The sequence below is a fragment of the Athene cunicularia genome (assembly GCF_003259725.1).
Source record: "Athene cunicularia isolate RWA chromosome 3 unlocalized genomic scaffold, athCun1 chr3_part1, whole genome shotgun sequence".
NCBI lineage: Eukaryota > Metazoa > Chordata > Aves > Strigiformes > Strigidae > Athene > Athene cunicularia.
Genome location: NW_020799097.1, coordinates 80,055,393 through 80,069,555, shown reverse-complemented (window position 1 = coordinate 80,069,555; position 14,163 = coordinate 80,055,393). Strand labels below are relative to the sequence as shown.

Sequence of the window (14,163 nt, the reverse complement as noted above, 5' to 3'; positions counted from 1 at the left end):
ATAAATTATTATTTTCCCTTTTTTTTTTTTTTTTTAATTCTGTTATGTTAAAAGGAAACTGCATGCCCAGGCAGTTTAAAAAGAACTTCAAGATTGCCTTAAGTCCTAGCAGAAAAATATAAAAGTAGGGCTAAAAAAAACCCTTAATTTGACAGGAACAACACAAATAAGATTACTATTCACAATATCTTGCAATAACAATGCGGGGAGGGCAAAAATAAAGAATATTCTATTTTACACTAAATCAAGCAAGAAAACCTGCAGTTATTTCCTGAAACAATTCCACTTATGTGATCAAAGCAACACTGGGAATGAATTTAACTCAACTACTAACATCTCATTTCAACTCAGTATTTTATTTTAACTTCTGAAGAGCAAAGTATTAATTCTAAAATTACCTCAATCGTAACTGATTAGACTAAGTTGATAATAGACACTGTGATGGTCTTACAGAAAACAAGGCTCCCTTTTCTGAATAAAAATATGATATTAAAAATACAGTTCTCTTCCTTCTATCCTCAATTCAACCCGAAAATTTGAATGGAACACTAAAATTGCTTGCTCATGTGAAGTCCCACACCTGGTTTAAAAAGGCATGAGCTTCCCTTCAACACAGGATGAAGAAGATAAACAGAAGAGGGCTTAATCTTCCTTCTGCACAGTCAATTTGCAGAATTTCTACAAAGAACAGCCCAAGTTTAAAACAGCTGACAACTGTGGCTGTTTTAAGTAGATCTTTCCTGATTCTATTTCTATGCTTTTTAATGTTTCCCCATGCTCAGCCTGTGAGGAAGAGGTCACTATCACTACTATTCTCTGATAGTACTTTGCAAGATTCAGTGCAGTCAGCAAACACAATAAAGGACCCCTACAACAGCCTCTTTAGAAGCAACAGCTTCCTCTACTTTCCTCCCAAATATCTGGGTATGTGCTGAGATACCCAGAAAAGTTTAAGAAATGTCAAGCCTCATAAACATTAAAGAGCTGACAATAAGGTCAAACATCAAGGATTTATTCCAGAGGACTTCCTAGCAAAGTTTTCTTAAAAGACAGATGGATCTAGGATGCTTCTGATGGCTTCAAACTCATAACCATGGTCTAAGAAAAGTGTCTTTCACACCCAGGTACCAAATTACACAGGATTTCATAGGTTGATATTTTTATGGTCTCACAAAGCTGAAGCCTAACATCCTTAGCCTTCCCTACATTTCCAAATTCTCAAGGCCTTGTACCTCTACATTATATTGTTATGGACAAGCAAAGCATAGTTGGTTTTGAGATCTATGAATAAATGTTACTGACATTTATCTTTCAGCCTATTCAGGTGCAAAACTACAGGCTCAGCATGGCTTAGGGCAATGAACAGTGCAATTATCTTCAGAAGATCTGTAACTTCAGATATATTAACCTAAACACACTAGAGCAACTTTGAAGTTAACTAGAAAGTGTCTATTAAAAGATTACCTGTGTTGCTTCTGCAAGAGAATCTTGGGTCATTTTAGTCAGTTTTCGCAAGTATCTTCCATAAATCACAGCCAGGACAGCCAAGGGTGGCACAACGCTCAGAACAAATGCAGCAAGGCTAGGAGACACAAAAAACTAGAAGAAAAAGGTATGTGTCAGGGGTTAGCGTTCAGATTAAAAATAACTACTGGAGTACTGAAGTGCAACCTCCTTCGCTAGAGTTTTCTAAAACTAGTAGGACTGTAATTTAGTGCTGCCATGCTTTCATTTATCACATTGTATTTCTTCCAGGCAAAAATATCAACTCCTCCACAGCATTTGGGATGTATCTCATGGTTAGAGCAAAGGATTATGAGCAAAGCAGTCTGGATTTCATTTCTAGCTTTCTCACTGGTTCACTGTGCGGTCTTAGCCAAGTATCTTAACCTCAGTAAACAGGCCTACCAGGAAATCTCTCAGGCATGCTGAAAGATGTAAGCTATTATATAGTTTCTCAAGTGCTTTCACAACTTTTAAACAGATGGTGTAATACAGAAAGGCTAAGTAGAGAAATATCGTATACTACTTCTGGGTAACCGAGCAACAGATGGAGTCAGCAGTTCTCCCTAGCACCCACGAATGCTCATAACCTGGAATAATGGATTTAATTTACTGTTGCAAAACGTTATCACTTGTAACAATCATCATCAAAGCTCCTAAATAGGTTATTTTCATAAGATTTATTGAAATTACATCTAATGTGTTTTCACCTCATCTCACTTTCTGTATTGAAAACAAAAACCTCCAGAAAAATTAAATATCGATTTAATTGCCAGGCTTTATAATTATTCCATAATAATCTCTTCTTTCTGAGAAAGCTTTTAAAGTCCACCTTTTAACACTGTATCATGGCAGGATTTTTGAGCAGAATACCTTATATAAAGTTATTCCATTTAATCTATGGTAAGATAAAACCTTAGAGACTATTTGCTTAGATAAATACAGAAAGCCATAATTCTTAACAGTGACAAAGTACTAATGCTTTAAAACTTCACAGTGGAAACTATTAACAGTTTCTAATAACATCAATATTAAAAGCATATTTTTATGAGGAGACTTTCTGCTATCTGTTTTTATCTCCAGGTAGACAGCAGAAATTACCATACCTTCAGTTAAGATAACTGCCACCAACATATTTTTTCTCAGATAAGCATAACAAAATTAATGCCACAAAAGACATCAAGGGGGGCCAGATTTTTATGTAAACCAACTGGCCACCAAGGAATATTATCTGATGCACTGCACTGGAGCCTTCATTAATATGCTTCCTACCTAAATATATTCTTTACTGACCGACTAAAGCAGAAAGACTAACACTTGTAAAAATCCTCAGCAGTAGTTTGATATTCAGTGCTGCCTTTGCTCACCCAGGCCTTAACCAGAATCAACCAAATTCCATTACTTTTACATCAGGACCTTCACATCCTATTTTACCTATAACTATGGGAACATTATAACTGACATTAGTATTTTTAGTAGGAAGTTAAGCTATTTGCCTACTACACTTTGCTTGATACATTTGGGCAGTAACAGCAGTTCATTTCAAACCTTCATTGTCCCTATTCTGGCTTGTGAGAAAACACCAAGTGGCTACAGGCACATGATGCACTGCAATGCAGCACATAGAAGTTCCTGTAGATAACCAGTGAAATACACTTGTATCCAAGAACACACAAGTTTCTGAACTGAACCACATTTCCACATTACCCAACAGAACTGAAACCAACTTGCAACTACAAGAAGTGACAAGCAGGGAAGAGACCACCATACCATCATGCCAACCCCCACAGATGCTTGCGCTCCTGCCCTGAGCCCATCTGAAAGGTTTTCAGTCACGGAACGGCCCAGGAGGGCTGTATCTGAAGATAAGCGGTTTATCAGCTCTCCTGTTCTGGTCTTGTCAAAGAAAGCAGTTTCTTGCTTCAGAATAGAGGAGAACATGGTTGTTCTCAAACGTTTCACAATTCTTTGTCCTGTCAGAAACAGAAGTCAGTCAAGCATGGCATCCAAGACTTTACACAGACGCTGACAATGTAAAAATCACAGAATTACACAGCACTGAACTAGTCACATTACAGAGAGACCAGAATTACAGAACATACCAGAAGAGAGTGAGCTTTAAGATATCACATAACAGTAAATAAAAATGAACAATTATTCCAGCATACTTATCTTTGCACTACTGATCTACCTCTGATCTGGTAAAAAAAGCTATTGATTCCAAGAAGAATCTCTCAGTGCCAAGAATTTATTTCAGATCATTAGATATCCTGACACTGTGAAAAAAGATGGCTCTCAGTACCACTTTTTGCTTCTGTTTTTACCTGCAGTCTGCATGAGGTAGACACGAGTAGCATTAGCAGCAGCACCACATAAAAAGATTCCACTCAGCAAGGCACACAGGCTGGTCAGGCTGTCAGTGAAGTCTTCACTGGGATTTGTATAAATAACATCAATAACTTTCCCCAGAAAGAAAGGGGCTGACATGGTAATGACACTGGAAACTGTCAGAAAGCCAACAGCAGCTGCAAATCAACAAGGAAAAGAAAAGGAAAATTATTCCAAATTTGGCAAGTTCATTAACAGTACATACGAAATAACTTTTCACTTGAAATTTCTATTAAGCTTGCGAGTGCCAGTATTAAACAATCAGCACTCTTTTAGGCCTAGTTCTGAATGGGGTATTTTAAGACACTGTATAAATTAACTTAGGCAAGGCACATTTTAAGATCTTGAAAGCTTCTGTATACAATCACAGTCCTGAAACTGCTTCTCTTGTCTAACCTTCCACATCACCATCCACCAAGGTTAATTTTTCAGACATCATCCTTAGAGAACATTGACAGTTACCAAATTTTCCATGTATCACAAACAGTCTTTCAACTCCTGTTTGGTTTGGGTTTTATTATTCATGCTTGTTACTGTATTAGAGCTTTCAAGTGTCTATTTCTGAGATAGCAATGGACCAAAGTAAAGATCTGATCTGAGAGCCATCTAAACCACACAATTTTATCAGGGAAAAACAACAACAAAAAGACATTTGATTTACTCTTGACCGGCAAAACTGATATATCTTTGTTTTGTTTTACTCTATTATTGTTGGTCTAAAAGAAAAATAGCCTAAGTTTGAATGAGAAGTACATTTGCTGATGAGCAGAGCTCTTGAATTACAGTTCCAAGATCACCCACAGAACAGCCTGTGTAACTTGGTCTGACGCTGTATCAGAGTATGAAAACTGCACTGGACCAAGACTTAGCCTTTTGAACTTTAATCTGCAAAGACATTTCTTGAGCCAAGACACAGCTTGACTCTGAAAAAGCAAGCCAAGCTTGGAAGGCTGAGAGCTAGAAAAAACACCCATCTTAATTGAAAACTGAACAAACATGATATGAAAACCACTGAACCACAACAAACAATGCTATTTATACAGCATAATTTTCCAACAGCCAACCCCACACTTAAAGCAACCATCCATAGGATTGCTACAAAACTACAAGCAGGTAATACCTTTAAAGACAAAAAGACACTGTATGGGAAATCCTGAATTTGCCTGCATTTTAGTTCCACTCTACTGAGCTTCCTGTATCACTTCTATAATGAAAAAATTAGAGAGCTTCCGAGCAGCACACTGCTGTAAGAGGTTTCTAACATCTGTCACAGATAGTTCGATGTCACTTACCACCTCCACACACGCGTGGAAAGCTTTGTTTTATGTTTTCACTTGAAGTGTAAATACAGCCGTGCCTTTATGACAAAGAATTCTGGGTACAAAAACCACATACCTGCCACCTCCTGAAGCAAATACTTCTATGCACCTTCACTGCAGTGCCCCTGAGCAGCCCTGGGAGATCTCCACACACTGCCCAAACAAGCTTCATCCTTGCCATTGTATTCAACCTGCATTCAAGACCTGTTTGGGATCTTACGATTGTGTAACACTCAGGCCAGCAAACATGTGAAAGACAAAGGACTTGGTTCTTTAACTTGAAGCTATAGAAACTGTAAGTAACCAAAGGGAAAGACCTCCTGCTGCAATGTTACGTAATCTATGCCATAGACACTTCTCATAAGCATATTATTTACTAGCTAAAACTTTGTAAGAATGAGTGACCTTATTAACAGTCAGCCTGCACTGGTGTGTTCAAGCTGTGAAGCAGCTGGGAAAAATCCAACAAAAGCAGGGTCGTCATCTGTCAGAAAAATCTGGTCTCTAAGGCAGCTGGAGATGGACAAAAGCATTGCTTATAAGCACAGTGCTGCACTGCAGCTCAGCCTCCGCTGGTCCAGACAATTTCTCTGTTATGGATGGAACTGAACACATCAACTGCATATGTAAATGTTCGCTGAAGGAAAAGGTCTGTTTGGTTAAAAATCCCCTATGTCTCTGTCTAGCGGTACAGCCTCCCTGGCTTGAATTTACCTTCAGCTCGTCTTCATTCATACTAGCGTGGGTTTTACTGTAATTACTTCCAACTGCTTTAACTGAACTAAAAGCAAATACTAGTACATAAAACAAACTGAAGACTACTGAGCTACTTAAACATTAGACAAAGTGTCAATAATATATCAGAACAATGCAGTCCTGAAGATGAAAGCTTATATAATCCAGTTATCACTTTTAATTTTCCCCTTCCCCTTAATTTAATCACAAATCACATGCAAAATAAGGTTTGCTAATTGAAAGTCTCACTTCCATTATTATACCAGCAGAACAACTAGAAAATAGTACAGATGCCAAGCTGTTGCTTTTTTCTTTTTAAACTGTTGACTAATTGAAGAAACAGGAATCAGCAAACACTCTATCTCCTCATTCAGTGAAGAGCTGTCTTGTGATAACTGGCTAAAGGGAGGAGTACAAGGTGTTCAGCTACCAGATATGAGAACACTTCAGTCACACTGAAGCCTTGTTACTGACAGAAAAAAAGGTCAAAGTAAACTTTAGAGTATTAGTTTTATACAGTTTACTCTGTTTTATGTCAAACAAGAGAGTGTATTTTGGAAGCTTTATTTTTTTATAGTAGATCTGTTTTGCAGGCTATGAGATTAAAAGAAAGAGGGTGTGAGGCAGAGCAGTGGAACTTACAAAACTAGTGTTACATCAAAGTAGCAACAGAAGCTATGCCAAGGTAAGCTTGCCTCAGGAGAAGTCCTCGTGGAAACGTTAGGGAAACATTTTGCCTGTCTACTTGCACTGCTCTCCGTTAATGCTAACGTGAGCTTGCTTCTTGACAGCAGATCTGCAACTTCATTTCAATGTAGATGTATTTGGGGGTGAGGAACTGGTCACCGACTGATAAACCAAGACATTTACAAGCAGTATCTAGGCAGAGCTATCATAAACCTCTCTTCAGAACACAGACTAAGTGTCTCCAAAGAGTTCTAAACCAATTTCCTACATGCAAGAACACCACCAAGAGAGCAAAAGTTTCTAATTTTGCTGGTTCTTACCAGGGCATACTTGTCCTGTACAGTATGTGAAAGTGTACAAAGTCAAATAATTGCTTGCAAGCCTGCTGAGGGAAGGGCGATTTTAAACACAAATATATAAAAATTTGACCTCAGATGAATTAAGATCATTCAAATGAATCAGGGATGAAGGACAGAAAAATGAGGTGATGATGATGTTTGGCGGTGCATGGTAAAACAGCAACAAGACACTACCTAGTTTTTACTATTCAGTAAGGCTGATGAGTAATGCTACCTCCCAGAATCTTTTAAGTATTTTACTGGTTTCATTTGAAGACCAGTACTGACAGGTCAGAAAACAAGCTCTGGAATCAAGAATGTCTGTCCTATACTAGTTATCTGTGGAGTTTATTCTAATACACGGTGACTTTTTCAGCTTAACATTTCATTTCCACAAGAGCATTTGGAGCGATGAATAAAGTCTAATGCATTCTATCATGTGCATGCTTAGGGATCAGACTCTTCAGTTGTTCTTTTATGGGAAAAAGATGCACTGATAAATTTTATTGGGATTGGTTAGGTAAAGTCCATTTCCGTTTGGTAAACCCTGGCCCACAAGGTATTTGTTTTGGATTAATATAGGGAGATTGAAGGACTGGTATCAACCCTGCAAAGAGTCAGTTCTGCAAATATTTATTGCAAGATAGAATCTTCTACCAGAGTACACTGTAAGCACTTAAGCATGTTCTGTATAGTTCTAGGTTAGGTATAACTGGCATGTTTTACTTTCTGTGTTAAAGTAAATTCATGCATGACATCCAGACTGCACCTATTATTATGCAAGAACCACCTTTTAGAATTGTCCTCCTTACATTATTAATAACAACTGTAATACAGCACTCAGAAAAAAAATATTGTTCATGTCTGACAGCATGGTGGCATACTGCATTCCTGGTGCACCTTGGAAAGCTGCTAGCTGTCTGAGTGGAGCTGTCTTAATTTGCAGGTATTGTCAACATACTGAATCTTGCAAGTTACTATTTCAGTGATGATCACAGTTTTTAGAAACATTTATAGGAGTATTCTATAGACAGATTGATGTGGTTGTTGAATCTGTGGTGGTTTTTATTTTGTTATTTTTTAAGCATGAAAGAGCAGTTTGGGTTTTCAAATGGCAAAGACTATTTTCTTTGGTACAGTAACAATACAGTTGCACAACTTAGTGAAAATATCTTCAAGACAGCTCATGAAAAGGCTGTCATACTGGGGGCCATCCGACTGACCAGGATTATACAACAGTCTGGAGAAATTAAGTTGCAGAAAATTGCTGTGAGACAGAATTAAACAAGAGAGACAAACAATACCTTTGAGACAGTATCTCAAGGTGAAGACCAATGTCCAGAGTTTGGAGGGCACAGTGAGACACCAGCATGGGAGCAAGCCCCAGAGTATCAGCTGATGGCATCCCTCATTCTCAGAACATTTACACAATGCAACTTATAGAAGAAGTCTATCACTCTGAAGAAAGTCTGTTCTTTGAGTCATGAGGTGTTCAGGACTGACAGAAATCACCCTTGGTAGCTCCTCAGTGAGGCTCCTATGGTCAAACAGGATGGACCTGCCAGGAGTCCTTTGCTATGGAGCAAACAAAATTATCAAGGAGCCTTTGCAGAGTAGGCTATAGAGGGTTTGTCATAAGAGCTTTCAGAGAAGATATTTAACAACAGAAGTGTTCTTTCAGGCAGGGTAGAACACAGTGATCTGAGGAAGCTGAAGAAAGGGAAGAGCAAATACGACTGCCACTTTGCACAAGAGGGGAAGAGGAAGAGGTAGCAAGGCACATGGCCCAACAGAAGGCCTATGCAGAGCTGTGCAAAACCTCTGCTTGACTCTGACTCTAAGCAAGTATCTTCACTTTCTCTTAAGAATGATGGTATCTCTATTTCACATGTTATTATCAATACAAACAAGCTAGCCTTTTTAAGACACCCAAAAGTAGCTTGTCACAAACAGGCCTGTTTAAGAACCCATTGAAATTTCTCTTTTTCACTTTTTTTTGCCATTGTGGAAAATACTTGGAAAACTCATAACACACACTAAATGTAAAAGCAATTCAAAGGGGGGAGGGGAAGGGTATTGCTATTATTTTTACTTCTAAAAGTTTACTATCCTATCAAAACCCACAATAAAAGGATGGTTCACATAGCCAGGCTAGAATCCTCTGAAAGTGTTCAACAGCTTCCCCGGACTACTATTTCAGCACAATGCACTAGTCTGTAGTTTAGATATAGAAGTATAGCACTCACTCAGAAAAGTAGGAAAACACTACTAATTTCTGTATTTTATCACAACATGTTAAAATAGCATAAACTATTAATTATGCACTCATAGAGTTCAGTTGGAGATATTTAAACTCCAGAATTCCTTTCAAAGACAAAGCATTTTAAAATTTCTACTGTATTTTCTCATGATAGTGATTTTCCTCAGCCACAAAAATCAGTCAGATTTCAAATCATCAAATGCTGGAAAGTAGTAATATAACTCTAGGTTTGCAGGAGAGAGTACAGCTGTTGGTTGTTTGGTTTTTTTTTTTACCATGCGTTTAAAAGAAACACTTGTTCCTATTTACCTTGTATAGAAGACAATCTTTATGTCAGACCAATCTAACTAGTATTCCTTCTGTCTTCACAATTTATGCAAATAGTGCAGTCAAAACATTGCTGTAAGCACCTAAGTGATCACAGTGGTCAGCAGCTACCATTTCTGCAATTTCTCACCCAAGTAGCTTCATTAACAGTTCACCACCAACTGTATGGAACAGTTGTCCAATATGGAACTGTCACCAACGAGCCACAGAAAAGGAAACTTCTGGTGATAAATCTACAAGGCCGCTTGGACCTTTTTGTGAGTTTGATACCAACCATTGACAAAAATCAGAAGAAAAACCAGTGGAGGGAAACAACTAAAAACCATATAGCCTATTTGATTTCTACAAAAGGCACACTGCACATAAGAAAACAATCAGTACCCCTGCATAACCCATACATGCAGGAATTACGATTTTAAACCCACAATAATTGTCTTCAGAAAATTCAAGTTAAGTGTTGTTGAGCTGCTTTCAGATGAGAACCACTTTACAGTAACTGAATATAGTAACAAAAACCAGTGGCCATATACGTGAACTTGACAGATGGAACCTAAATTTTGGCCAGGAGTTTCTCAGCTACTGTGTGACAGCAGAGAAATAGAAAGACTTACAAGACTGGGGCTCAATCCAGAGAAAGGTGTTCTAGTGCCCATAAGCCCCTTCTCTGCTCCCACTAGCTTCCTTCCCATTTTGCACACTATAGAATTTGACTTACTGTCACGGTTGGAGTGGGTGTATGAAAACTTATTTTTCAGAGAGATGCCACTTGTCTGGCTTACAATTAATCTTTAAATGGAGGGGGGAGAAGTCCTTAACAGTGCATGGATTGTCTGACAATGTTCAAACTCATGCCACAAAGCTTGGAAGAGCAAAAGTTTCAAAATTAAACCCTTTAAATGTTACTACAAACTAAATACATATTATCTGCTTGATTTAATTTCCTAAAATAACTGAAGTTTTCAAAAACACTCCCTCAAATACTTGAAATAAGAAATACCAGCTTGTACATGCATAAATAACCAAAACATGACTTTCTAGTAGCCAATACTCACAGCTAATGTGTTCTACATTTCTATCTGCATCTTGTACAAAAGAATTCAAGTCACTCACTACCCCAATCATCCCCAATCAAATTAATTATTAAAATAGTTTCTGAACTATATTACAAAGAACACACACACAAAAAAATCACGTAGTCTTAGGTACAACGCTTTTTTTTTAAAAAAAAAATTGCCTTTAAGAATTGTTTCTATTAAGGAATGAATACCTATAAAAACTAAAAAAGCTAAATTTACAGCAATACAGTATATCTTTAAAGATGAGAAAGTGCATCACCTGGTGTAACTTCAAAGTACAGAAAAATCGGATGAGTAAGGCAGTTCTCTCCTGATTTCACAGCAAATTTTAATCAATAGGAAAACAACTATGACAAATGATGCCCAAAATTCTAAAATACAACTTCTGAAATTACATTTCTTGCACATCTCTAGAGAAGAGCTGTGTACCAAACAAACCTTCTCTCTCTCGGTGCACATGAAGTGTTATACAGGGAAGGGGCACACTTTGCTACTGGATTAAAAATTTCAGAGTTCCTTGTGCTTACTTTGCAATTCAATAGAACTATTGTTTCCTTCGAGTGTGGTTTGGATAAAATGCAACAGAGAGATTCTCACAGAGAGAAACGAGGAGGCAGGAAGAAATAAAAGGGATCATTTTAAAAAGGCATTTTTGTGGCCTCACACACACACAGCAGGATTTAATAATTTAAACAATAGCTCTATCCTCTTCCCTGGGAATTGAATTTAACTGAAGACACAGGTTTACCTGACCTGACTGCACAGGATCAGCTGAAGAATTCCTAAAATCACCTCCCTCCTTTGGTAAACCTGGGAGGTATTACAGAATTTACAAGCTTCTAATTTCTCTGCACTAAACTGTGGCCACTAACAGAGTGAATTCTCATCATAGTGTTTAGCCATCTTTTTACCACTGTTAATAAGAACAGTAAAATTAAACACACATGTCCTGTTTAAAATGTATTCACAGCTCTACTCAACTCTAGAAGTAACTGAAGATGAAACATGGAACACATACATTGATACTTTTTTTTGGCAGTAAGATCTTTGGTGCACTTATTTTCATGCCTAACAGCCTCTGGAGGGTCAGAACCTCTTTCTGTGAGAATATTGCAAGGGGTGCTTCATGCCAGCACACAGCAACCTCGGGCTAGAGCACTCCGGTTCTTCTTCCTGAGCCAGCAGATGGTGAAGAGGCCCTGCATAAAATGAGATGCGACCCTTCTCTCTTTTGGTAACAGTCACAACCAGAGCAGGTTGCTCTTCCTGCGTCTCCTGAGCTGACACCATTTTCCCACTGCACCAAGATTGGGTGGACCTAGTCTTGCCCAACTTCCTCACAAATCATCCTCTGCTCCCCAGGCCTCCATTGTCAATGCTGCAACTACTTCACCTTCTGTGACGGCAAATTTCAGTGCACAACTGCAACGAGCGGAGTATCCCAACCCGTGCCACATGGAATCACAGAAAAGGTGTGTATCACTTCACGCCACAGTGGTAATGCTACGCACCTATGTTACCAACTACTGGTTGTATAAAATGCAAAAGATCTGGAAGAGCTCAACTTTCTTGCTGAACAAAACAGCACCTGTAAGCCTCTGAAGAAATCCCACAGCATTTGCTTACTGGTTATGTGGCCTTGAAGAAACTGAATGTTTTACCCTTGGTTCAGTTTCATACAGTGAAATCATTAACCTTACTCTTTCTTTAAATGCAGGAAGAACAGAGATACCGAGTTATTAAGGACTAGTTTCTCAGCACAAAGATGCAACAGGAACAAAATACAACATCTTGTAGATGCAACGGGCAGATGTGATTTCCCTACAGTCACCTACAAGGCATTTTACCCATATTTGTTATTGCTGCATTCTGTAATGACCCAAAGTATTTTCCTCGTTAGCTTTTCCACACTCCCACTTAATTACAACAACAAAAGTTTTCCCTGAGTTAGGGTGTCAATAAAGAAGAAAAATTTTACATGAATTCACTCCTCTCCCAGAACCAAGACCAGCAGAACGCTGAAAAGCAGTTATTACATTTGCATATTTTTTCCATCCTCATGATTTGATATCAAGTTGTTATGTTGGGTTTTTTAAACTTTTATTCAGGCCATTTTGTTATCTCAAAAGAGAAAACTGCATGTAGCTAATTTTTAGTAACTGTCATAGTCGATTTAGATAAAACCATCAGCAGACTGCACAAATTAAGGACACTTATCTCTATTTTAAAACATAATTACAAGGAAGTATACCATATCCTGCTTGTGATAAACAAGTCAAGTGTCCATTAAAGTGAATTAAGTTTAATTAAGTCCTTAAAATAACCAATTTATTTGTTTCAATTTCAATAGGAAAACCAAAGAACTTTGTTGTAAAATCAGTAGGTAATCCATCTGATCAGATACTCACTTCTTTACCAAAATCTGAATAGACGGAACATCAGTTACCAGCAAAAGACCTTTTACTTCTTAGTCTATAAACCAATGAAGAAAAATAATCCTGAGAAAGATTGAAGCCTTAATGAACATTATTCCCTTGCCCTGCTCCATCCAGCCCTGTCCCAGCAGTTTTTCCCTGTTTTTTTTTTCTGCACACCCAACAGTGGTATTAGCTGCATAAAACAGGTGTTCATGGCATAGACCATTTCTTAAAAAAAAATTATTTGGATTCACATTATTTTGGCTATGTCATGCCAACATGTAATGAAGTTCTGTAACTACCCACTGTGAATAAAATCTTGTACAAAGTATTTTTTATTTCTCAAAACTACTTCTTTCTCTAAGTCTAATTACCTCACCTCTTTTCTCTTGAGCATCATTTACCCATTCCATGGGTACTCACGTTTTTGCAAAGGCTACAGGCCTCACACTGCCATGATAGCACGTATGCTATCCACCATTTTTTTTTAAAAAAACAAAGCACATCATAATTTGATATTGTTTTCTTACTAACAACTACTATTCTGTTATCCCCATGAGAAGCAATGCCAAGAAAAGTTTGTTTCTACTCTTTGTAGATAAGGTATCAGATATCACTGTTTAGGGTGCAATTTATACAACCATGGTGTTTTAATATAAACATTAAAAGTAAGTAAATCGTTTTCAAATCGTCTTATAAAAGTTTTAAGCAAGAAATTCGTGGGAGACAGAACTCCAATGTATTTTTTAAAAAAGCTTAGGATTCCCATTTTTACTTCGTTCCACAGTCTCAGAGGCCCGAGCTGATTGCAGGCTGCCTGTGAAGCAGCCAGCACTGAACATGCATAGAGGCATTAACAACAGTACTACCAAAACGGAAGAGTTCTGGAACTTCCAAAACTTTTGCCTTCTCTTCAAAACAACAACAAATTATGAGATGGCAAGAGGAGGTTGGGGGAGAAACGCGCGGTTTTAGCGTTTTACATGTTATCAAATGCCCGCTCAAAGACTTCACGTTGTGCTCAGACGCTACCAGATGCGGCGGTTCGGGAGGGAAATACGACCTTCTCCTTCCCCCGCCGCTCCGGGCTGTGCCACCCGCGCCGGGCGCAGT

The 14,163-nt window shown here is 38.1% G+C and overlaps 1 protein-coding gene across 1 annotated transcript in view; it reads right to left on the bottom strand.

The window, feature by feature from the left end:
• Positions 1-4,028, bottom strand: part of ABCB10 (ATP binding cassette subfamily B member 10) — an 18,499-nt gene extending 14,471 nt beyond the window's left edge. Inside the window, exons 1-3 of the mRNA XM_026845665.1 lie at positions 3,828-4,028; positions 3,274-3,476; positions 1,465-1,599 (exon numbers count right to left, since the gene is read on the bottom strand). Coding sequence (XP_026701466.1) covers positions 1,465-1,599; positions 3,274-3,476; positions 3,828-3,990 — 501 coding nt within the window. The 5' untranslated portion in view covers positions 3,991-4,028. The remainder of the gene's footprint in view (positions 1-1,464; positions 1,600-3,273; positions 3,477-3,827) is intronic.
• Between the last annotated feature and the right edge of the window lie 10,135 nt (positions 4,029-14,163).